Source organism: Pleurodeles waltl, chromosome 7, assembly GCF_031143425.1.
Source record: "Pleurodeles waltl isolate 20211129_DDA chromosome 7, aPleWal1.hap1.20221129, whole genome shotgun sequence".
NCBI classification, from domain to species: Eukaryota; Metazoa; Chordata; class Amphibia; order Caudata; family Salamandridae; genus Pleurodeles; species Pleurodeles waltl.
Window position 1 is genome coordinate 195,928,458 of NC_090446.1, and position 25,661 is coordinate 195,954,118.

Here is a 25,661-nt window from a genome sequence, read left to right on the forward strand (position 1 = left end):
TGATTACACCCTGAAGCCATACATACAGGTCACTGTATAAACCATCCATGCCCTGCTAACATTGCTTATTTTTGCCAAACAGGTGACAGTGCAAATGCGCTAAGACCATGGATACTTACCCCGTACCTAACACCTGGCAATGAGAATGAGAGGCGATATAACATTGCACATCGATGGATCAGAACTGTCATCGAGAGGACCTATGGACTGTTAAAGGCAAGATTCAGTTGCCTCCACAAAAGTGGGGGTGCGCTCCAGTATGCCCCAGTAACAGCATTCAAGATCGTTGGCGCAAATGCGCAATCCTACACAACATTGCCACCAGACGTGGGCTACATCTCACCCCTGAAGACACAGATTCGGAGGATAAGGAGCAAGAGCTACCACATTGCTAGACCTGGGGATAGAAGCATTGCAAATCAAGGCAGACAGAGACGGGACCACATTGCAACCCAATACTTTGGCAGGTACATGGCAACTGTCACTACACTCACTGATGTCACACAGACAGAGCCCAGTTGTGTAGTGGAACAAACCAAACCTTTTTATTTTTGAACTAAATGTTGAAAGAAAAGTGCTGTCCGTAAGGGGCTGTACATGTCCAAACGTTATGAGGACACATTGACATAATGTGCCTCATGAGTCATGCTGTCTGATGGCCTACACCCTCCTCCATGGGCGCCCAGCATGGCTCATCCCTGGTGGGTCACCTGACCCCTGCCATGCACTTGCACTCCTCAGCACACGTGAGTCACTTGCAGACACACTGCTTATTGTGGACCCCTCCTCACTGTCCTGAGGGGTCTCACCTGTGCCCCTTGCCACCTGTCTGGCTTCCAACAAGTCCACTGCGTGGCTGATGCGGCCAAGTCCACGTGCCACATCCCCTGCAAAGTGGCCAAGTTCTACCTGTAGACCCACGGTCCGTCTAGACAGGCCAGTAGTGTTCGTAGCAAGACGCCCAATTGACGCTGCCATGCGGTCAAAGTGTCCCACTAGGTGGCGCTCCCTGCGCCTTGCACTGCGTCTGTCTGCCACCAGTTCTGTCACTAGTTGGCGGATGGCCTGGGTGTGATCGCCCACATTATCATTAAGTCTAGTGAACTGCGAGTTCACTTCAGCCAGGCCATGGGTCATGTTGTTCTCCATTCTGTGCAAAGCACTTGTTATTGACCGCAATTTTCTTGTTTGCAGGCGCTGACCGTTAAGGAGGGATGCCTCTACTCCTGACATTGCTGCCTCCCCTAGCTCCTCCTGGGGCACCGCCAGAACTCGGCGTCTGTGTCTGCGCCTTGGTCGTGCTTCTGGCTCTGGACGACTTGCTGTGGGGCTGGGGCCAGGGGTCGTGTGAGCTTCCCCCATTTCCTGCTCTTGTTCCAGAGGGGTCTGTGGTGGTATCCTGCTGGGCCCAGGAATTTCTGCTGCAGCCTCCTGCACTGCCTCTGACCTGTTGTCTCCTCCCTGGATGTTGTCGCTGCTGGGGGTGTTGTGTGGGAGACCTGTGGGACATAGGGAATACACTGTCAGTCTCTAACATCTGTTGTATGCCTCATAATAAACATTTGCCTATATGCTGACTACTGTACTACATTGCCCATAATGCACCATTCTAGTGGTTGCTAGACTGGAATGCAGCTAGTCTGGTTGTGCCTGCTGCTGTGTACTGGGAGAGTGTGGATACTGCATTTGTAGGTGTGAATGCATACTTCATGGTACTCACTTTTGGATGTCCCTGGCGCAGAACTGTCCAATTCTCCCATTCCAGAAATGGCCTCAGGCTCCAGGGTCTGCACCACCATTTCCTCCATGGCTGTGGGTGGTGGGACAGTGGATGGGCCTCCTCCTGTGCCCCTCATTTCTCTGAGCCACTCTGCCACCCTCTCCTTTGTCCTGGAGCGCAGGTCAGACCACCTTTTTTTTATTTCCTCCAGGGTGCGGTGGCTCACCCCTATGGCATTAATCCGGTCCTGGATTTGCAGCCAGATCTTCTTTTTCTCTGTGTCTGGGACACTCAGGGCTGCCTTTCCAAACAGTTTGTCATGGTGCTGGCAGCATTCCTCAGTGAGCACCTCCAGTTCTTTATCAGAAAACGTAAGTTTTCTTTTTCTCCCTGCACTGCCTGTGTCCTCCATAGTAGCAGCAGGTCCTCTCTCCTGGGTGTTGCACTGCAGTTTGGAAAGGGTATGGTCCTCCCTCCTCCCAGGTGTATTTGATGACTTCCTGTTCTGATGTCATCAGCAAGAGCAAGGAAGTGTATTTCCCAACTGTTATGCTGCACCTGCAGGCAATTTGCGGGCCAGTCGCAATTTGCGAACTCGCAAAATGCGGTGCGACATCATTTGCGAGTCGCAAATTGGTGTCGCTTTTTTTTCTTGGATCCCATTTTGCGAGTCGGAAATTGCGATTCGCATTGAATCGCAATTTCCGACTCGCTATTTTTTTCCTACCTACATTTGGCCCTAAATGTCCTACTATCTCTCACACCCATTCACCTGATGCTACTCTCCTGCATGCCAACCCTCCACTCACCCCAACTGCCCTCACAGTCCTTGACAATGCACATAAACTACTGGCCAATCATATCAGTACAACACCCAGAATGCACAAACCCTTCATTGTAAAAACCTGGAATGTGCACAACGTATCACATGTAATGAATGTACAACTAAAGTACTAGCAACACCATCTAGATTGTACCAGTGAGGACCAGTACATGGCAATGACAGCAATGCAATAGCACACTTACAATAGTATCCAAAGCAAAATACAGCTACAGCTCAGTAACCATTCCAAACGGGTGCAGATCTAATATCCAAACCCATAAATAGACTCATATGGATAGGAAAGTAATATGGCAGAGTCAATGCACATGCACAACATTCAGAAACTGGACTATAACCTTTGCATACTCACATACTGTGTTCCCACTAGGACACCATTGTGCATTGTGCAGCTATCATGTGTGACATCTAGCAAGCCTGATCATTCACAAAGTAACAGAGCTGAACAGTCATGTCAAATATCAGACTAAACCAGAACCCATCTGCGTGCAAACTTTACCAAACTTGTCTGACATCTCCCAAAATGGACAATGGAATCCAAGTCACTGAGTAGTATGTAAAACAAAAGTATGCTGTGTGGAATCTAGCTAAGCCACCCTCTGCATCTCACAAAGTTGTTATCAAGCACAAAATTTAACCTGTACCCTGAGTCTCACTTCCTCCACAGGTAACCGTGCCATATCCACCATGGAGAGGATACCAGAGACTGACAGTCCCCCTCAGGATGATGGCCCCAGTGTGGGCAACACAATAGGATGGCGAGAGAGTGACAACCAACCTGGCCCATCTGGGACACCTGGTCAGTTAACGAGTCCCAGCGTTATCCTCCCCACATCAACCCCTACCAACCCTGGGCCATCCACATCACAGCCGATCAATCGCCCCTAAACCTGTGTCCCAAAGACTGCTCAATCAATTGTGTGCCCCACAGTACAGCGACCTGAGTCGAACCTTGACACCACAGACATTGATGGTCCTGCTAACACTGGAAGTGGGCACACTGTGACAGGGGCAGAGGCACCTGGGGGTAGGGTGCGTGGGAGGGAAGCTGTGGGCCAGAGGATGGGGCCTCAAAGGCACTCCACTGACCAGGAAACCACCTTAAAAGTCCTGGGAGCATACCACTCTTCCCAGGACAGGATGGGCCAAAAAATGACCATGCTGGGGGAAAATCAGAGTCTACAGAGGGAATACCACCAGGAAGTCATGCAGCAGTGGCAGGCACATAATGCCACCATGGCTTCCATTGCAGGGGTGCTGAGGGACATCAACATCACCCTCATTGGTCTCGCCAGACAGCATCAAACCCCTACCACTAGCACTCTTACATCTGGTCCATCAACATAAGCGGTAGCTAGTGGAATGGAGGCCCTGCCAGGGGAACCACAGGCCTCAGACACCCCTCTCTCTGTAGCTGAAGAACCCCCCGCAAATGTGGACATCCATCCAGACATCCGGCTGGAGCAGACCCACTGTCAGGAAGTGAACCTCTCCTGATATGTCTACCTTGTGTGCTACTGATACACCCTGTTGACTGTTCTGAGACAGAACTGCATCTTCCCATGGACAACTGGTGTAGCAGCTACCCTGATGAATCCACCTACCATGACCTCACTCATTACCTTTTTGTTAGTCTATGCACCTTTTTTAACATCACTATGAATATATGCATAATAAAACACCATTGAACACAGATACTATATATGTGTCTTTAATACAACATCAGCAATTGTCATGCCTGCCAACTGTGGTCTGCACATGCCCCCCTGCATTGAACAGCCAGTATAATGGACATCAGAGGGAGGCACCCTCAGCAGGAGACACAGTATTACAGAAATGTCACAGGCCAGATGTGAGTGTGAAATCCAGAGTAACACCAGGGTATAGTCAGTATTCCAATCTGCAATAGATCATGACACAGAGTGCCATCAGGATGGAAGGCATGGTGGCATACTAAGCACACATACAGGTAATATTAGTCATGGCCATGGTAGACTACCTACCAAGCACCGTCATCTTGATAGGAACTATACATTACCAGGTACAGGATCTTCACATTACCATACCTTAGCTACATATGCACTTATACCATGGAACACACAAAGAACATCAGTGAGGAACACCGTACTTAAACCATACACTAAATTAGGCCCCAGAACTGTAGGGTTGTTGCTCACCTTTGTCAGTATACAGTGACCTGCAACTTGGACTGCAACATCAGTATACAAACACACCTAGGTCCCAAATTATTCACATGGTACACTGCCCATTGTGAAGCCACATGGCATGATGCTAACAGCTCACATGGGCAATGTACTACAACTTACACATAATACACCTTTGTTCATCCCCCCAAACCCACTGGTACAAGGAAGGGATGAAGCAGTCATAACCCCATTTGTTTGAAGGAAGAACTAACAAGGCACAACACACTGTACCTACATGCATATTATCATCTAACTACCTGGTTCTACTCTCATGTCTGTCAGAAAATACAAGTGCCCATTGACAATGAATACCTCAAGCATAGGTTGCAGAGCCAAACAGCACATGGATATATTAGTGAGTGGAAGGAAAAGAGGATAGGAGAAAGCAAGAAACAAACCTCAATACTGATTCAACCATCACAGAAGTGTAGGTCAGGATCTGATGTAACTATGTAAGAAATAGGTGAACATATTGAACTGGACACTTTACTGACTATCAGTCTGCATCCACAACTCACACATAGACATTGGAGTACATGGCACCACCACTGATGATGTTAGAAGGGAGGTGTAAAGGCAGCCATCGACTACAAATTGTGCTTATTCAACAAATCATATGCTCCACTTCACATACCTGTATGTCAGTTGAAGTAGTGATTGATTAGATCTGCCCTAGAGCCAATGCCTCCTTCTTCCTCAGCCTCTCCATCACTTGCAATGTCTCCACCTCAAGCCACAGGAATAGCTTCCTCCCCCTCATCTGCTATCAATGGTACCTGACATCTCAAGGCTAGATTGTAGAGCATGCAGCAGGCTACGATAATTTGGCGCACGTTTTTTCGCGAGTAGAGGAGGGATCCTCCTGATAGGTCCAGGCACCTGAATCTTGCCTTCAAGAGCACAAATGCTGGCTCGATTATACGCCTTGTCCTCCAGTGGGCCTCATTGTAACAGAGTTCACCTGGTGTGGCGGGGTACCTCACTGGTGTCAATAGCCAAGGATGATTTGGATAGCCAGATTCACCTGTGTGCACAAAGGGACAACAACTCCAATTTTGTATGTGGGACTGGGTAGACTGTAATGACAGGAGACATAACTCACAGACACACACAACAATACTTACTTACCAAGCAGCCAGGCCCTCTTTGTTTGTAGTCATGACATCTTATGTGGGACATTTCTGTTCTGCATGATGTAGCAATCATGCACAGATCCAGGAAACTTGGCTGTGACTTGTGAAATGTACGGGTTTGCCAGACACACCACCTGTACGTTCATTGTGTGGTAGTTCTTCCTGTTCCTATAAGCCTGTTCATTGTCACTGGGAGGGGCCAGGGCTATATGGGTGCCATCAATGGCTCCTTCCACATGAGGAATGTGTCCCATCTCATATAAATCTGCCTTCAAAACGCCAAATCCTCTCGGTGGGGAAACCTGATATAGCTGTCAAGGTGTTTCAACAATGCAGACAGTACATCCTTCAACACAAGACTGAACATGGACTGAGACATCCCAGCTGTTAAAGCCACTGTATTCTGAAAGGACCCTGTAGCCAATAAATGTATCACTGACCAGACTTGAACAATGGGAGGTACGCCATAGGGATTACGAATTGCAGGCATGAGATCTTGCTCCAACTGAGTATAAAATTCCATGATGGTCAGACTATTCAGATGATATGTCTATATGGCATGCCTCAGCTCCATGGTTTCCAGGTCTACTATTGGACGGCCCACTAGTGGGTGTCTCACTCTCCTCATGGCAGCATTACTATGTTGAGAGAAGTGAGTATACCATGAGTAATGCTGTATTCACACATCTATTACACATTGCATATTACCTGACACCTAACATGTGTAGAGGATGCGTAGAACGTATGGCATACAGTACAGCCCATAGATACTCACTGATTTCTGCCTCATTGTTGCACATTGGCTTACATGCAAATTGGAATGTATTAATGAGACTAATGTAAGTGGACAAATCTGTAATACTTAGCTGTCCTGCACTTTTCACACATAACAATTGTAAACTACCTATATCTACATGTGGCCTATGTATGTGGGTTGCTACACATTGTTGTCACCATATATACTCCCTAATCACGTCATTAAGTGAATATGTGACCAATATGTTGCACATACATGATGGAATTGCATATGTGAATAGTGCTTTTGGGGTGGAATAGATAGTACATCCATCAAAGAAATGTACCCGAAATGGCAGGCGCCTGACCTACTGTGCTGGACAGGTGGCAGTGACCTGAGTCTGCCGGCAGAAGTTGTGACGGCGGTAGGCGGTGGCAACCGCCGTGCAACTTGCCATTGGATAACATTGCCTCTCTTTGCGGACTTGGGCCAATGGCGATGACCACCAGCAGTGACGGTTCTGTACGTGGCTGTCATGACTGCCATTTTCTGCTGTATTGCTCACTTGACTCCTGACACTGCTACCAGTAAAACCTCCACGACGTGAGCTGCTGTTTACTGCTTCTGAGAGCCATCATGCCAGGTTCTGCAGCTGAAAGGGTTCCTGTCTTCAGACCGGAAGAGCTAGAGAAGCTGGTGGAGGAGGTCCTACCCCTGGATGAACAGCTATATGGAGCACCAGAGGAGCAGGTGAGTCCTCTGCCAAAGCCATGTGTAATAGATGTTGTGTGTGGCGTTGCATACTGCATGTGCATTAGGGTAGGTGTCAATGCATGCAGACGGCATGATGTATAGGCGTGTCTGCTGAGAGGATGGAAATGACTGGCATCTTGCTGTCCCTGTTGTGCACTGAACATTCCTACTGGTATGGTGCCATTGTACATAACTTTCTCTTTTTGTCTGTGTCACTCATGCAGGTAAATGCCCATCAGAAGAGGGGGATCTGGTGTGCAATCGCCAAGCAAGTGCGGACCCTGGGGGTCCATAGCCGGCGGAGCACCCATTGTCGCAAGCGGTGGGAGGACCTGAGACTGTGGGCCTGGAAGTCCCCAGAGGCCCAACTGGGGATGTTCTCCCAATGAGGAAGGGGTGCCCATTGGACCATCAGACCCTGACCTCCCCAATGGCCCGCATTTTGGCAGTGGCATACCCTTAGGTGGATGGGCATTTGAGGGCAGCACAGCAGCCACAAGGGGGTAAGTATTGACTGAGTTCATTTAATTTGCCATGATATTTTTGTGCTTGCTGTCACACTTTAGCAGCTGAGACACTGAGCCAACTTGGAATATATTGTGCTCTATTTGAATTACACGGGGATGGAGATCTGGCCCTAGGCTAGCGCACATGTATGTTTAGGTCAAGTGTTTCTAGGTACATTTATGTCTGCATGTGGAGATGTACAGTGGCCACTGACACATGTGTCACTCCACCCAGGTGTATATAGGTCTTTAGGCTGCTGTTTCATCCTACCTGTCTAGTATATGCTGTCCGTAAATCCAAATATATGAATATGCAGCTCCATGGTGTCAACCCACTCCCATCTATGTACGTAATCTTTATTTGCTACAGTGAGCCAGACATGTGTGGGACAGGAGCTATTAGCTTTGTCCTTGTGCAGGTGCTGACTCTATGTGAGTCTGGCATCTCATTCTGTCAACAGGTATGGCCAGATGAGAACACTACATATGGGTTAGTGGTGCTGTGGCTTCATGTGCATATTATGGGGTATGTCAGGTTGTAACTAAAGGACATCCAATATGGGTGTTTAATCATGTATATGTGGCCTACCCATGCTTTTCCAGGCCATTGACATGTTGCATCTTCATCACGGATTGAATCCACAGTGTAAGATATGTACAGAGGGTTCAGCTAGGTAGGTGATAGCAATGGTAGGAGCTGAGTAGTAGTCAATTACGGTGTCCTGACCGGCATGGTACATTCCTTATGGATATGGACATGTCTGGAGCTTAATGTGAACATGCATGATATGGTGTTATCTGTCAACAGGTGTTCCTTATAGTGATAGGGGATATATGACCTGGATGAGGACAGTTGTTCAGCTTTATCAAGGGTATGAAGTGCATGCGGACATAGGTTTACAGGTAAATAGATGGAAGGGTCCAGTTTTGGTACTCACATGGATCATGATAACGGTGAGAGATATGAATTGAAGTGGTGAGTAGCAGTGAAATTTTGTGACAGGAAGTAGGATTGTGGTATTCCATATGGTATTCCCTGGCCAGGAAATGTGTCTACCTACAGTTGTGCATGTTGTTATGTGTGTATGTGAAGAATGTGATGACCCTCTCTCTCCCACTCTCTCTCGTTTCCCCCTTCCTCCCTCTCTCTCTCTCGATTTGTGTACATCAGCACCGGCATGTGAAGGAGATGGGGCACAGGTGAGTGGGGAAGCAGCCGACCATGGGACCCGAAGTGCTGAGACCACCAACAGCGAGGGACCCAGTGGCCCAGAGGGTGAGGGGAGTGGTATGGGGAGACCGGTACATTTGGAATCCTCCTCCAGTTGATACTCCCTGGTGGTGGAGGACCCTTCTGGGACCACTCCAGCACCATCCTTGTCCACCACCCCCATTTCTACCACTGCCCTCCCGGTAGCCCCACACCCAGTTCTCCATGCCCTATCCCGCAAGAGGGTTGGCGTCTCCTTCTCTGCAGGCACCTCTACCCCTTCCCCAATCAGCCCTGCTGCTCTCAGTGAGGAGGCTATTGACCTCCTGAGCTCGATCTCTGTGGGTCAGTCGACCATTGTGAATGCCATCCGGGGACTGGCAACTCAAGTCCAGCAGAGTAATGCGTTCCTGGAGTGTATCCATGCTGCACTGGCAGACCTTCAGAGATCCTTTCAGGCTCTGGCGTCCACACTGACCGCAGCCAGTCACCTTTTGTCTTCTGCCCCCCCTCCACCTTCCTCTTCCTCTTCCCGTACCCAAACCCCACTTCCCAAACCCAGCCAAAGCACACAGACAGACCAGCATGCATCCCCCTCAACATCCAAAGGTAGCTTAGACAAACACTAGCACCACAAGACCCACCACCGGCATGCACACAAACAACACACACCTGCACACTCTGCAACAGTAAGTTCCCGCACTGACACCCCCACCACCCCAGCACCTCTGACACTACGGCTGACATACCTACAATCACTACACCCAAATTCACTGATCCAACCACAACTTCTATCCTATCCGCAGTCGCCACAATAGCAAACCCACTGACATCCAACCCAGTCACCACATCCGCAGCCACCACAATTACAGACACACCTACATGCAGCACATCCACCATGCCTGCAGTCACCATCCCAACAGCCAATCACCCATCCATCCAGCATCTCCCAGCACCTCCAACCCCCTCCTCCCAAGACACATAAACGCCCACACTCACCGACCCAACAGACACCCACCACCCAAAAGCATACCTCACTCGCACATGCACCCAAAACATCCACCAAGACACCACTTACAAGCACTCCCTCCACTCCCAAACCCTTTTGCCATGACAGTCCCCGTATGAGTAAGAAGCATTTCCTCTCTGAGTTTTACCTTTTCCCTACACATCTCCCAGCCTGTTATACTCCTAAATGATCAGTGCCCCTCCTCAAGTCCAGCCCTTCCACCTCCAAGATCTCCCCTGCAAGTTCCCATGCCCCTCCCCACCAAGAAGTCAACCTCTCCTAAGAGTTCCCAACCCTCCCCTAAGCCTTGACCAAAACCCCCTCCCAAGCCCAAACCTAAGGATTCCCCCTCCCAAACCAAAGCCCAAAGCCTAAACCCCCCCACCGCCCCTCACATCCCTGAGGTGCCTGCCTGCCCCCTTGATGCCCCAATCCGTGGACGTTATATGGCAAACCTGAGGCAAGTTGGGGCACAGATATGTGCATTTTGTGCAGTTAGCACATGGACATTTTGGACTGGCCCATGGACTTTGTACATATTTTATGATATTTATTTATGTATTTTAATAATTATAAGGACCAACATGTTGCTGCTTCAAAGGTAACATCTTTGTCCTGCATTTCTTTTCTTCATGTAGTTTTGCTATTGGCTAATATTGTTTGTGTGTACGCATTTGTGTGTTAGTGGTGGTAGTGCTACCAGTTGTGTCTGGCCTGCATGTGTGGTTGTGTGAATGGCATTTGTCCCCCAGTGATGGGTATGTTGTGTGATGGGCATGTATACGTTGGGACATGTAATTGTGTTTGTATTGTGTGGTGTTTGTGTTGACATGTTTAATTTGGGATGTTGTGTGCATTTGTGTGGTTGTACTGTGTGTGTGTGTGTGTGTGTGTGTGAGTGAATTGGTATGTGTGAACCATTATAATGTGTGTTTGCAGGGTATGTGTTATGGCTCGTTGTGTTGATGTCTAATTGTGTGTATTTGTCTCTGGAGTTGCTACGTTGTGTTGTATGATTGAATTGTGACCTGGAGGTGTGTATTGTGTGTTCTTAAGGGTGCTTTTGTGTTGTTCAGGTAGTGGTGTTGTTGTGCAATTTGGTGGTGTTGTGGGTTGTCGGTGTGAGTGTGCCGCTGCTGTGTATCTGAGTGTTGCTGTGTGTCGTTTTGCTTGTGTGTTTGATGGGCATAGTGTGTGTAGTTGTATGTGCATGTGTGTACGTGGCATTGTGTGAGTGTGTGTCTGTGTGAAGTAACGTGTGTGTGTGTGTGTGTGTCGCCCTCGCCAGCTGTCCCAGGTGTGTATGTTGTGTGTGTGTAGGTACTTCGACATTTCACAACAGTGACAGGTAAGTGTGTGTACTCACGGTTGGTGTCATCATCGTCGCTAGTTCTGAAGTCTTTGGGTAAGCAGGAGCAGCAGGAAGACGTGTAGTTCTGGTTCCATGGCGGCTCTGGACAAGTATAGCTTCCTGGAGGTAAGTGTCTCCTTTTATGGAGTTGGTTTCTGCCAGGGTTTCTGTGGTAGTGCGACTGCGGCAGAGACCTTGGCAGAGTGTAGCCTCGTAATCTGTCTGGCGGAAATATGCTCTCAGCCGGTTTGAAGGTGGCTACCGTTGTGCGTGGCGGCTTCACCGCTCTAGCGGAGCCAACAGTGCTTTGGCTGTGTTCTGTTGGGAAGACCGCCATGGTCATAATATGGCGGTCTTCTCCACCAGCCTGTTGGCAGTACGACCACCACCGCCAACATGGTGGTCCTGAGACAGCCAAACTCGTAATTTCCCCCTATAGGCACATATTTCTCCCTTTGCGCTTGACTCTCTGTAAAGCTGGGATATTTTGATCAATTTTGTTAAGGAGTAACTTGGATCAACTTCATTGGGAAACAAATAATGAAGTTCCACTTCTATAATGGCCAGCACCTTCAGCCATGGCCTGCGGTGTCACAGTGGGAGAGGTCAGTGTAACCAGCATAATATACCTAATACAAGTTTAGCATTATACCATTACAGAGGACAAGGCACCAAATCTCACCATGCTCGGATCCAGTCCCACCCTGTAATGAATGGGAAAGAGTGGGATTTATGCCTGTGACTGACTGACAAATGGCCTCCTGCAGGGATGCAGCCCACAGTGGCCAAAACTGTGACCGTTGCAGTATCGCTGGGCCTACAGTGGATACCACTATAGTCTCCCATGTACTGAAGGGCTTTAGAAGTTTTAAGCCCTGCGTAGTGTGCCACATTGCAGAAAGTTGATTTATTGCCTGGCTTCCGACCACTTGTTCAGAGCAAGGTGGGACAGGCAGCCAAAACTTTAATACACTTATTTATTTAGAGATACTATCTGAGATTGTGTCTCTAAATAAATTGTTGTATTTAATAAATTTCCAGAAAAGATGTAGGATATTCAGGGGGGCTCAGCCCCTGCCCAAAATATAAAGAGAAAGCGAAATATAGGCCCTCATTATGTACAAGGCTGTTCAGACCGCCAAGCCGGCGACGGCGGAAAAGACCGCCACCGGAATGGTCTAAACCGCCATGTAAACAACACAGGGCGGCCCGCCTGTGGTGGCCCTCCGCCACTGCCAGGCTGCCGCTGACAGGCAGCCTGATGTTGGCGGATAACATTATCCGACAGGGCAGCGCTGCAAGCAGTGCTTCACTCTGACTAATGTACCCTGATTCCTCCAGCATTTCCCCTGCGGGTTCCCCCACCAGAGAAAGGCTGGCGGAATGGGTGCTCCGGGGTCCCACTTGGCATGGGCAATGCAGGGGGCCCTGTGCAGTGGCCTGTCGCGCAGGTCACTGCCCGATTGACAGGCAGTGATCTGCACAACGGGTGCTGCTGCACCCACCGCACAGTGGCAGTGCTCGCAGCTCCATGTGGAGCCGTCCGCAATGTCCCGGCCATGCATTATTCTGCGGGGCTGGCAGGTGGAAACAATGTGCCCGCCAGCCCAGGAGATTGTTTAATATGTGGCCGGCGGGGTCACAGGAGGGCTGGCGGTCAGTGAAATGACCGTCAGCATGAACACAGCAGTAAACACCGCCATGTTCATTATGACCCACCTTAGTGTCTGCAAAGTGTTGTGCAAATCTGTAAAAGAGTGCCACATTTATTGACTGATCAAAAATGTTTTGATCCTCCCTTTGCCCCAGTTGACAGTAGGAGGCATGAAATTCCTACGCTGGGTGTAACTTCCTTACAACCTGCCACAATACATGCAGATTCATAAAAAAGGCAACAATGGTATTAGCACATGAAAACCTTTTTTTGAACGCACCCTTCTTTTTAACTTTGCTTCTGCTTGGTGGTTTGCACAAAGTGTGCTGTGCACCTCTTTGATGCCTCTTTTTTAATTTACCTTTACAAATCTGCACAAATATAAAAGTACTAAGAGTAAGCTAAACCTGCTACTTATCTACCGCATTTCTTAAAAACTCAATGCAAGAAATGCATGCTTAATGGTGCTAAATGGTGCTAACGTTATAGGCAAATCAAAACACTTTTCAACTATCAAGAGTTTTGTTACTTCTTAACCTTTTCATGCCATCCAGGCTCATTTTTGTACTGCTAATTTCTTGAAAAGTATTACATACTTTTGTACCGAACCAAGCAAAGGCATTTCCCTGAGTAAAGATCTAGCTTCATGACAAGCTTAGTATAATTCTGTTCTGATTTGTTCTATAGTGAGAGCAAATATTCCTATTGAAGTTTAAAAGGAGGAAAAAGCAGCCTTTTTACCACTTTTGTATTGCCCCCTTTGATATCTCTACTTTAAACTTGGCATGTCAACACAAGCGTTTTAATCTTTTTATTGGAATTTTTAGTGTAGTTTTATCAGTTAACAGCAACAAGTATTACATCAAAAATGACTTTTGAATGGAAACTCTGGCCTAACCATTGCTACACACTAGCTATTGTGAGTCTCTTACTATAACAAATACAAATACACAAATTTAGGATTACTAATAACTTTAGCACCATATCATGAATCAGCATGAAACTTTCCAATACACCAAAACACATTTGAAAAATGAAAAGTTTATGCATGCCACATTTTGTTCTAGAGAAAAAAGTTATGAGAAAAAAAGATGCATTTCCCATTTTAGCTCCCATAAGAAATGTTGCTTTCAGCTACCGAAAAAACACTCTAAAAAAGAAATGCAACTTTATAACGTTAGTGATATGCTGTAAACTAGACCTTAAAGACCTCAATTTGGCATTAAACTAAAGTTTTATTGAGTGGAAGCATTTGAAACATATATAGGGCTGGCAATGCAGAGTTAAAGTGTAGATATACCTTGGCTGTTGAAATTGTGTGTTTTATTTTGCCTATAACTTGACGTTTGATGGGTTTGCACAAGCTAAGGCCAATGCCTAACATGCTTAGATTTCTCTTTCATTTTTAAATTTGTGGAGCTCTTTCAATGAGAATGAATTAAGTAGAGGGAGCCAAAAATACGTTCATTTGCTTATGACTGTACCATTATTTGATGAATCCACATGATATTAGGCAGACATTTAGCATGCTTAATTAACATTCCCTTTATGTCAATCCATTTCAGTTCATCAGTCCTGATGATGACCGACTAATTAAGAAAGGGCTCCATCACCTCAGCAATATCCATATTTGAACCAGGAATGGAATCACTTGAGCTATAATACTGATATGTTTCAATGGCAAACTAATGCTCCCAGAGGTCACATGGCTCTGTTTTACATTTTTCTACACACAGATTTTACAAGTGAATGTACTTTTAGCACTAAGCACTCTTGCATATCTTCACTTGCAACTACTTGTTCTAAAATGTAAATATACCTTTTACTGTATTGCTCATTCCTATTCTGTGCTGGATTTATTTATTTCTTTGACCATAATATATAGTATTCATGTTGCAAACAATTTGGTGGTTTGAATAATTGTTCATCGCTCTATCTCCAAAGTAAACAGGGTTTTGGATTATTTGGGTTGCCAATGTTTTCTACTACAAGGAGTTGCCAGTGTTAATGCAGTACTAACTGCTATACCATATTCGAGAAAAAAGTTATTAAAATTCAAATCTTGACCATCATTTTATCAAATCTGCTATAAAATTCAGAAACTTTAAAATACCAAAGTATATAAGCACCTTCATTTTATGGGCAATTTAATGACTGTTAATGAAAATCAGGTAAGCATTATCTCATGTGTTTGTAGACAGATGTGGGAGTAAGGCCTACAGAACTCATGACTTTCTGGAATATAGTATGCATTATATACTAAACTATATCATGAGTAGTTTACAGGCCCAGAAATTGAACCCATTCATTTAATGAGGCGTTTAGAGTGAACTCGCGTAAATAAATATCAAAAGGGTCATCAAATGCACCTGTCACTCAGAAAGGGCTACATGAATCAATCTCTAGACACCTAATTATAAATTGTATATGCTTTATAAAAAAAAAATCCGCTCAGAAAATTATAAATTATGAAGATTTGTCTTCTAAAAATCAGAATACTGAATACCTGGGAACAAACTAACACTACTAGTTTTATAAAACAACAAATAAAGATGCTAAACTCTGCTACTTTTATTGATCAATTCCCTTGAATAAGTGTTGATAGAAATAATTTTGAGAAAAATACAGCCAATCTTGTATCTTTATTCTTGCTACCCGTAGAGTCTTCATAACACCATTGATGCTGTAAAATAGAGCAGAGGACCAAATGGAAAGACATACAAGGTGTCCCGATAGAGTTATCTGGACTTTCGTTCTGACACTTTTTGTGCAAAATTCTGGAGATGATTATCCTGTTAAGTAAACATTTTAGGCCTGATTTAGATCTCTGTCACAATAATGATGGATATTGTGTCTGCCAAAATCTAAATACCTAGTAAACAATGGTATTTAGATGTCAGCAAACGGGATATCTGTCATCGCTTTAACCCCTCCGCCGGGATCTAAACCAGGCCCTTTGTTATTCACTGTTTATAATTGTAAGCCTTAACCAGGCTTTTAAGAATGTTTGTTATCAAGGATGGCACTTGCGTCCTATAGCAAACCATTTCTTCTTGAAATAAAGTGCATTCAAGTCACATCGATTTCTCACTGCTCACAATGCTTTACAAATTCTGACATACACTGATAGGGTCAATATTTTTACAGATGTCGTGGTCAAATCTATTCCCACTATTAAGGAAGGAGCAGAACAATCTGAATACATGCAGCATGCAGTGGAATATCTGAACCACAAAATGCACTCTAATCGTATTGAGTATGAGCAATCTGCATTGACTGGAACATTTTACAAAAAAACATGAACCAATTTCTTTGATTATACACAAAATGTTATTAAAAGGAAAGCTCGCCGTATTTTTCTCTATTTTTAAGAGTCACCGTGTGCTATGTTTCACTGCATATATTTAAAACACTCAAAAGTATTAGTCCTAGAGCAAAAAACTCTTTGAGCAAACACATGTCTCAGAATACTGCTACAAGAATCGTGGTTTGGACAACCTACATCCAGGTGTATTTTAAGTCGATTACCTATCTGCCTGGAGAAATACATACCCAGCCCATGAGCTCAGAGTCTACCTTTGTTTAAGATGGCATAATTAGGAAAAATGTTATTCTTTTATTGTAAACTGCCCACCTTCTTTAAGCAAGTAAAAGTCAAGGAGAAATTGACTCTCATGCATATGTACATTACGTATCTAAGCAAAATTGTGAGATAACTTTCTTCTTTAGGAGGTTTGACTTCAAATACTACTTTTATGCCATTGAAACACATTGAAACCCATTTGATCCAGAAGCTGGAAGACAACCGCATAGTGACCCAAGATGTGTTTCAGGAATGCCTGATTACGATCATGGATGGTATACAGGTGAGGTGGTTTAAGCTCACTATAAAAAGACTGTCCTTATTCTTGGTAGAATTTAACCCCAGTTGGTCACATTCCTATGGCTACTTCTGTGGTTCCTACCCACACAAAAGTCTCTTCTATCAAATATATGAGGATTATTATCAACAAATATTTGAATTTAAAACCGAAATTGCTAAATTATCAGCATCACTGTTTTTCTGTCATTGAATCCTTTGGAATTTAAATTTGCTTAGTCTGTGTTTTCTTCATGCTTGGATTATACAATTCTGATGTGTCACAGACTGCCTAAATACATGCCAGTGGTTGTAATAGTAAACGAGTTTCTGCTTCTCCTTTTTAAATACCAATTTAAGGACAGAATGTGGGTGTAAACATAATAGCCTGCACTAGTTGAATATCTGATGAGATGAATTTTGGACTGCGAAGGAGCTGAGATTCTCAATGCTTCTGTCATGTGTTAGTGGCTTCACTTTTTGTATTTTTCCCTTTTATATTTTATTTTAATGATTTATTTGCAAGTGATTTATAATAATTGAGTTTGTTTTATTTCATGCTTTATTTGTCAGTAAAAAGTAAAAGCTTTTTAAAGGTAATGGAAATGTAGATTGGGCAATAGAAGACATTGGAACATACGCAAGGAGAGAAGAAGGCAAGTTAAACCATATGATAAGAGGGTAGGTGAATTAGATGAAGCTGAATGATGTGGGGCCAGATGCCTCAAGCTTTTTTCACAGAATCGGGCTACACCTGAAAAAATGCATTTTTGCATGTATTAATCCCAAATTGTGATTCAGGAACCTGTTACCAAATCACAGTTTGGAATTGTGAATACTTACCAATTTTTTATTTGGAAGGGGTGTGTTTAGGGCATCCATTCCAAATCTGAAACAGAAAGGGATGTATAAATGTTTTTCTACTGAATTATGGTTGCAAAACAATCGCGCAGTACTACCAACTCAAAGTAGGTAGTAGTCTATTTGCAAATTGGAAGGGGTCCTTTTGGGACTTTGAGAATGTTTAAAAAAATATCTTTAAGAGCAGAGAGTCCCACAGACCACTGCCTACTCTTAAAATATAAAAATGAAACTTTTAACTTTTGTTTTTTAAATGTATCCCATTTTCGGGCTGCATCTTAAAAAAAAAGATTGCTTTATTAAAAAGCAATCACACACAAGGTGGTCGGCTGGCCCCGCCAAGCCACCGTCCTTGTAATGGCTGTGATTAGTAAGAAGTCACAAATTGCGACCTACCTCAGTAGTATGGATGAGGTAGATCTACTTGTGACCCGCTAGGAATCACTAATGAAACTCAAAGTTTCATACATTAGGAATACCGATTTCTTAATTGCAATTCAGAGAGAATCACAATTAGGAAAGTGTAGGAGGCTGGCCTGGCTTGTAGTGGGTACCAAGGGGTACTTACACTCTGTACCAGGTCCAGTTATCCCTTATTAGTGTAGAAAAGGTGTTTCTAGCAGCTTAGGCTGATAGAAGGTAGCTATAGCAGAGCAGCTTAGGCTGAACTAGGCGACATGCAAAGCTCCTACTATACCACTGGTGTCATATGCACAATATCATAAGAAAACACAAAACACAGATCTACTAAAAATAAAGGTACTTTATTTTTATGACAATATGCCAAAAGTATCTCAGTGAGTACCCTCAGTATGAGGATGCCAAATATACACAAGATATATGTACACAATACCAAAAATATGCAGTAATAGCAAAAGGAAGTAATGCAAGCAATGTAAAGTTACAGTAGATTGCAATAGGAGCACATAGGAATAGGGGCAACACAAACCATGTACTCCAAAAGTGGAATGCAAACCACGAATGGACCCCAAACCTATGTGAGCTTGTAGAGGGTCGCTGGGACTGTAAGAAAACAGTGAGGGTTAGAAAAATAGCCCACCCCAAGACCCTGTAAGGTAGGTGTAAAGTGCACCTACAACCCCCAGAGAGCACAGAAGTCGTGATAGGGGGATTCTGCAAGGAAAGCCAACACCAGCAAAGCAACAACAGTGGATTTCCAGACCTGAGTACCTGTGAAACAAGGGGACCAAGTCCAAGAGTCGCGACAGTGTCGAGAGTGGGCAGATGCCCAGGAAATGCCAGCTGAGGGTGCAAAGGAGCTGCCACTGGAAGGAAGAAGCTTGGTGTTTTGCAAGAACGAAGAGGACTAGGAACTTCCCCTTTGGAGGATGGATGTCCCTCGTCGTGAAGAAGCTTGCAGAGGTGTTCCCACGCAGAAAGATCGCAAACAAGCCTTGCTAGCTGCAAGGGTCGCGGTTAGGGTTTTTGGATGCTGCTGTGGCCCAGGAGGGACCAGGATGTCGCCACTTGGATGAGGAGACAGAGGGGGCGCCCAGCAAGTCAGGGAGCCCTCACAGAAGCAGGCAGCACCCGCAGAACTGGCACTTAGAAGAGGAGTGAACCGGAATCCACCCGAAGTCAGAAAAGGGAGTCCCACGACGCCAGAGGACAACTCAGAAAGGAAATCCTGGAAGAGTGCACAGGAGCCGGAGCAGCTGCAAATCACGCGGTACCCAGCAATGCAGTCTAGCGTGGGGAGGCAAGGGCTTACCTCCACCAAACTTGGACTGAAGAGTCATTGGACTGTGGGAGTCACTTGGACAGAGTTGCTGAGTTCCAGGGACCATGCTTGTCGTGCTGAGAGGGGACCCAGAGGACCGATGATGCAGTCTTTTGTTGCCTGCGGTTGCAGGGGGAAGATTCCGTCGACCCACGTGAGATTTCTTCAGACCTCCTGGTGTAAGAAGGAGGCAGGCTACCCCCAGAGCATGCACCACCAGGAAACAGGCGAGAAAGCCAGCAGGATGAAGCGATACAAGGTTGCAGTAGTCGTCTTTGCTACTTTGTTGCTGTTTTGCAGGCGTCCTGAGCAGTCAGCGGTCGATCCTTTGGCAGAAGGTGAAGAGGGAGATGCAGAGGAACTCTGATGAGCTCTTGCATTCGGTATCTGAAGAATTCCCCAAAGCAGAGACCCTAAATAGCCAGAAAAGGAGGTTTGGCTACCTAGGAAGGAGGATAGGCTAGTAACACAGGTAAGAGCCTATCAGAAGGAGTCTCTGACATCACCTGCTGGCCCTGGCCACTCAGAGCAGTCCAGTGTGCCAGCACACCTCTGAATCTAAGATGGCAGAGGTCTGGGGCACGCTGGAGGAGCTCTGGGCACCTCCCCTGGGAGGTGCAGGTCAGGGGAGTGGTCACTCCCCTTTCCTTTGTCCAGTTTCGCGCCAGAGCAGGGCTGGGGGATCCCTGAACCGGTGTAGACTGGCTTATGCAGAGATGGGCACCATCTGTGCCCATCAAAGCATTTCCAGAGGCTGGGGGAGGCTACTCCTCCCCAGCCCTGACACCTTTTTCCAAAGGGAGAGGGTGTAACACCCTCTCTCTGAGGAAGTCCTTTGTTCTGCCTTCCTGGGCCAGGCCTGGCTGGACCCCAGGAGGGCAGAAACTTGTCTGAGGGGTTGGCAGCAGCAGCAGCTGCAGTGAAACCCCGGGAAAGGCAGTTTGGCAGTACCCAGGTTCTGTGCTAGAGACCCGGGGGATCATGGAATTGTCCCCCCAATGCCAGGATGGCATTGGGGTGACAATTCCATGATCTTAGACATATTACATGGCCATGTTCGGAGTTACCATTGTGACGCTGTACATAGGTAGTGACCTATGTATAGTGCATGCGTGTAATGGTGTCCCCGCACTCACAAAGTCCGGGGAATTTGTCCTGAACGATGTGGGGGCACCTTGGCTAGTGCCAGGGTGCCCTCACACTAAGTAACTTTGCACCCAACCTTCACCAGGTGAAGGTTAGACATATAGGTGACTTATAAGTTACTTAAGTGCAGTGGTAAATGGCTGTGAAATAACGTGGACGTTATTTCACTCAGGCTGCACTGGCAGGTCTGTGTAAGAATAGTCAGATCTCCCTATGGGTGGCAAAAGAAATGCTGCAGCCCATAGGGATCTCCTGGAACCCCTATACCCTGGGTACCTCAGTACCATATACTAGGGAATTATAAGGGTGTTCCAGTATGCCAATGTGAATTGGTGAAATTGGTCACTAGCCTGTTAGTGACAATTTGGAAAGCAGAGAGAGCATAACCACTGAGGCTCTGGTTAGCAGAGCCCCAGTGAGACAGTTAGTCATCAGACAGGGAACACATACAGGGCATACTTATGAGCACTGGGGCCCTGGCTGGCAGGGTCCCAGTGACACATACACTAAAACAACATATATACAGTGAAATATGGGGGTAACATGCCAGGCAAGATGGTACTTTCCTACAGAAAGCGGTACCTAATTTTAGTACATCTGGACCCAAGTCCTTTAAAGGCATTAAAATATTCCAAATTTCCATATAATGCCTATGGTAAATAAACAAATATGCCAATGAAAACCAGGGGCGGCTCCTCCGCAATGGCGAAGGAGCATTGCCCCACAAGTCAGAAGCCAGCAGCTGAAAAATAAAACAATATTTTACTATAATTTTATTTTTCAAGTTCTGGCTCAGCCACCTTGTACAGGGAGGGGCAGGGCTGGGCCGTGGGAGGGGAGCGGAGGAGGAGTGGAGTGCACTAAGTGTGCATGTCAGTTTGGCCGACCGCCTTAGGCTTCTCCAACCTGGTAGTGTTGCACAGTCGAGTTGGAGGAATTGCACAGACTCCAGTGCACTGTCTGAGCGGCAGACCCAGCTGCTCAGACGAATCCTGATACTCCTCTCATGGTAGGTATAGCATGAGAGAAGCACCAGGATTACATGGGGAGCCTGTACTAAAGTCCCAGGGACTGCTGGGACACCAACGCCATCAGGAGGGAAGAGATGTAAGGCAGCCGGCGGCAGCAGCAGCACAGGTACGTTTTTTAAAATTAATATTTTATTTCCTCCTTCCCCCCCACCCGCCCCTCCTCTTGAGATTTGCAGCCTCCACTACTGGAGAAAACTTACATATAGACTACAAAAAATACTGCTCATAAACCATGGTATAACCACCAGTCCACTCTTTAAATTTTTGACTATTGACTATCAGGTTGTAGTTCTTTTATTTCAGTGCTCTATCCTAAAAGTAATTTTGGAAAATATGGTGACCCTAACACAAGAGGCATTGTGTTTCTTTTTTCCATTTTGAGGCAATGAAACATGAGGGAGGAGGTCAAGGTTGAGTCAGTATGCATGTAGTCCAGGTCCTGTTTTTACCACAAACATTGACCATATTTCAGTCTGTGCCTGTTGCAAAAAAACATGTATTATGGGATGCTATTTTAGCAGCAAGGGTCAGCACTGTTGTTTGAAAAAAAAATCATAAAGTGAATTAATGTGGGCATCATGACAAGCTCAGTAGGACAGCTCTTGCTTCTTCCGGTTCCACAGACCTTATAGTGGCAGAAGAAAACTATATATATATATATATATATATATATATATATATATATTCCTATAATGCACCCACTGTATAACTCTTGAATGAAAAAGCAGGTATACAAACAACATAGGCAACAGGTACAATAGGAAATTACAGATTCAGCAGTTAAAGGGAGGAACCAATGAAGAACAAATGGTGCCAAGTAAAGACGTGTAGCTTAGAGACATGTTCTATATGATAGTTGAAGATGCGTATTTAGATGATTGCAAAGTAAACTCTACAGGTAGGGTATAGATAAACATTAACATTGGACGCTAAAATGTACAGACTAGACATTCTTGACAACTAAAATATTTGGGCTAAGGGGAATGTTTGAGGTGTGTGACTGGCATTCCAGGCACTACAAAACCCCATCCTGTGTCTCAGGTTTTACCATGGGGAGCTGGAGAAAATGTGAGATCTTCACCATGTGAATTACTATGTGGAAGGAAAATGAAGCCACAAATCCAGAGGCACTATTTATCCCTAATGCCAGACGCAAAACTGCACATACTTAATCACAGTTGCTCAATCATATAGAATAATGTTACATTTAGTCTCACATGCACTAATTCTGTCAGTTGTTCACACTACTTACCTGACAGTGAACATGTCAGGCATCTATCAGGCTATATTTGCATTAATGCATACAGGGTAAACTTCAGTGGCTTGACACTAGAGTTCACATCACCCCAAACTTAAAATATATTTACTATTATAAAGCTATTGTTGTGTTCAATACGAGGGGGGTTAAGCTCCACATTTGTTCAATGCCTCAGGCCAAGGGATTTGATTTCTGCCATCTAACAACCTGAATGTTATGGCAGATTGATCCCTTATTCACATACCCTTTTTGCCTATCACCTTATCATGGTATACAGGAAAGAGAAACAAATGGCCCGATTTACAAAGGTAACTTACACTTTTGAGTAAGTATGCAATTTGGAGTAAGTTTACCATTTTGGATATTCACAAAAGTGTAAATTACTTGTTTCCACCCCCTGAGTGCTGCAATTGGCTAACTTTTGGTGTGGGCAATGTCCCTCCTGAAAACCCATCCCTGGTCCTATTAAAACTCCTCTTACTCCTCCATAATCCAATCCCCTTTTGTAGTAGGTCTGCCACTTCTATAAGCCATTCCCCTGTGTCCCTCCCACATTTACTACTAAAACGTAAACTTACGTGTGATGGCACTCCGCAGTTAGGACAGAGAGAGAACGCTGCACACATAGGTGTAAGTAATGAGGAGGCAAAAAACTTTGCACATAGTTTGTGAATTGCATTTTGTAGTATAGTTTGTGAATCAGGCAGAAAACTCTAAAATATAATGTTCATATGTCAGAAAATGTGTGGCCATTAAAAAAAACATGTTGGTCGGAGTCTGACAGCTAAGCTCCTGCAAAGGGCTAAGTAACAGTCCCAGTACAGCACCATACAAGAATATGTCCCCCAAGGGAATATAAGCCTACCTGTTCCTCAAAGCCTTTGTAAATAATTGAAAGCTAGACATGACCTCATGATTCAGGTTGATGCCGAGAGAGGTTCCTCCTTAGCTGTCCCTTTTCATTCAACTGCTCATTCAGATTTCGGCACCATTGCAATAGCAGGCAGTCAGAAGTGGCACTGGTATCAAAAGCCATGCGAAGCCTAAGCATCACGTTCTGCATGAGTCCATACTGATGTGAGTGGGCAAGAATTCAGAGAAAGCAAGAAGTAGGAAGCTCTTGATGTGGCCAAAAGCACACACAAATGATTAGAGTCCAATGCCTACTCCTACAATGATATACATCCCCCAAGGAATACATATGGGCTACATTTTCTTTTATCCATGGTTTAGATCGGCACTCCATACCTTGCTAAAATGCCTGAAATACAGTAGGATTGAAGCACAGGTACATAAAGTTAAGGACCTGGAGATGTGCCCTCCCATCCTACCAGTAGCTCTTCCAGTGCTACTGCTGCCACACAAAGAGTACATCAGCAAACGGAACAATCCCTTTCTAGAGCTGCAACTCTAAATTAGCATTTTGATCCCTCAGAAAATAATGTTATAGTAAATTGAAGACATTTCACATTCCCTTAGACAAGATAAAATGGTATTGAAGTACACCTGAAATTAGTATGTATCTCTATATGTTTGGGTATGTGTGTATCGTATTTCTATAGTAGAAATGAACCAAAAGTCCACCAAGCGCAGAACACATTTAAAGACAAGCAAAATGTCCGCAAGTTATAGGAGAGGTAGTTGGGTTGTGTACAATTCATTTTGTTCTGAAGGTGAAGCTAGTGCCTTATAGGCTTGGCTAAACAGAGAACCACATTGCAGACAACATTTTGTTTTTCGTTTACACGCATATATTTGAAAATTGCCTATCACAGTGGTTTAAAAATCATTACCTCCTACAAAGTTCTTTTCCACATAGTCAATGATCTGGTTGTAGTCACTGATGATGTTATCCTCATGGATGAGCACTGGCACCTCCTCACCGAGGTTAAGCCGCATAAACCAGGGCTCCTTCTGCTCTGATAGTGGCATGCTGACATCACGCTCATTGCAGGGCAGTCCCTTCTCTGAAATAACCAGACGAATCTGAAAAAAAGAGGAGAAAGATCAGTGTTTGTGGACAGACGCAGCCAAAGCTTAAAGAGCACACATTAGCACTTCTCCTTACATGCAGAAGACCAGTTGGACCACAGAGAGACAGAAAGAGAGAAAAACACACACATGCATGCACACTCACACAATATAACTGCACTTTTTGGGGCATAGTTACAAGTCCCTTGCACCGTTGGCAGGTCAATTTTGTGACACACCTGCGGCGCATAGTGCAAGCCCATATCTACAAGGCCACGCAAAGTCACTTTGCTGGCTTTTCATGGCCTTGTAGATATGGTGTAAGGCAATGCAGTGCAAGTCAATGAGGAGTACATGGGTTTTGCGTTGGGTGTTCCCTTGCGACACCCATGGGTTTGGGCGTAGTCCCAGTTTTACAAGAATCTGTAAACCTGGGAATGCATCAAAACTGTATGCCTCCCAAAGGCAGGCTCAAGGACAAGAAATATTTGTATTGCTCTTTGTCGTTTCCTCTTTCTAAATGTGCTGCATTTTGCAGAACATATAGAAAGAGGGAAATGCCTCACATGATTGTTTTTGAGCAGGAAGGTGCCCCTTCCTGCAAAAAAACAATCCTGCTGATAACGCAGACATCCTGCACTGCTGCTAGGCATCAATTTGTGCACCAGCGCAGG

General features: G+C 45.3%; 1 protein-coding gene across 1 annotated transcript in view; it reads right to left on the bottom strand.

Moving 5' to 3' along the window:
* Nucleotides 1-25,661, bottom strand: part of GDAP1L1 (ganglioside induced differentiation associated protein 1 like 1) — a 396,066-nt gene that overhangs the window by 206,776 nt on the left and 163,629 nt on the right. The window contains exon 2 of the mRNA XM_069243567.1: nt 24,810-25,002. Coding sequence (XP_069099668.1) covers nt 24,810-25,002 — 193 coding nt within the window. The remainder of the gene's footprint in view (nt 1-24,809; nt 25,003-25,661) is intronic.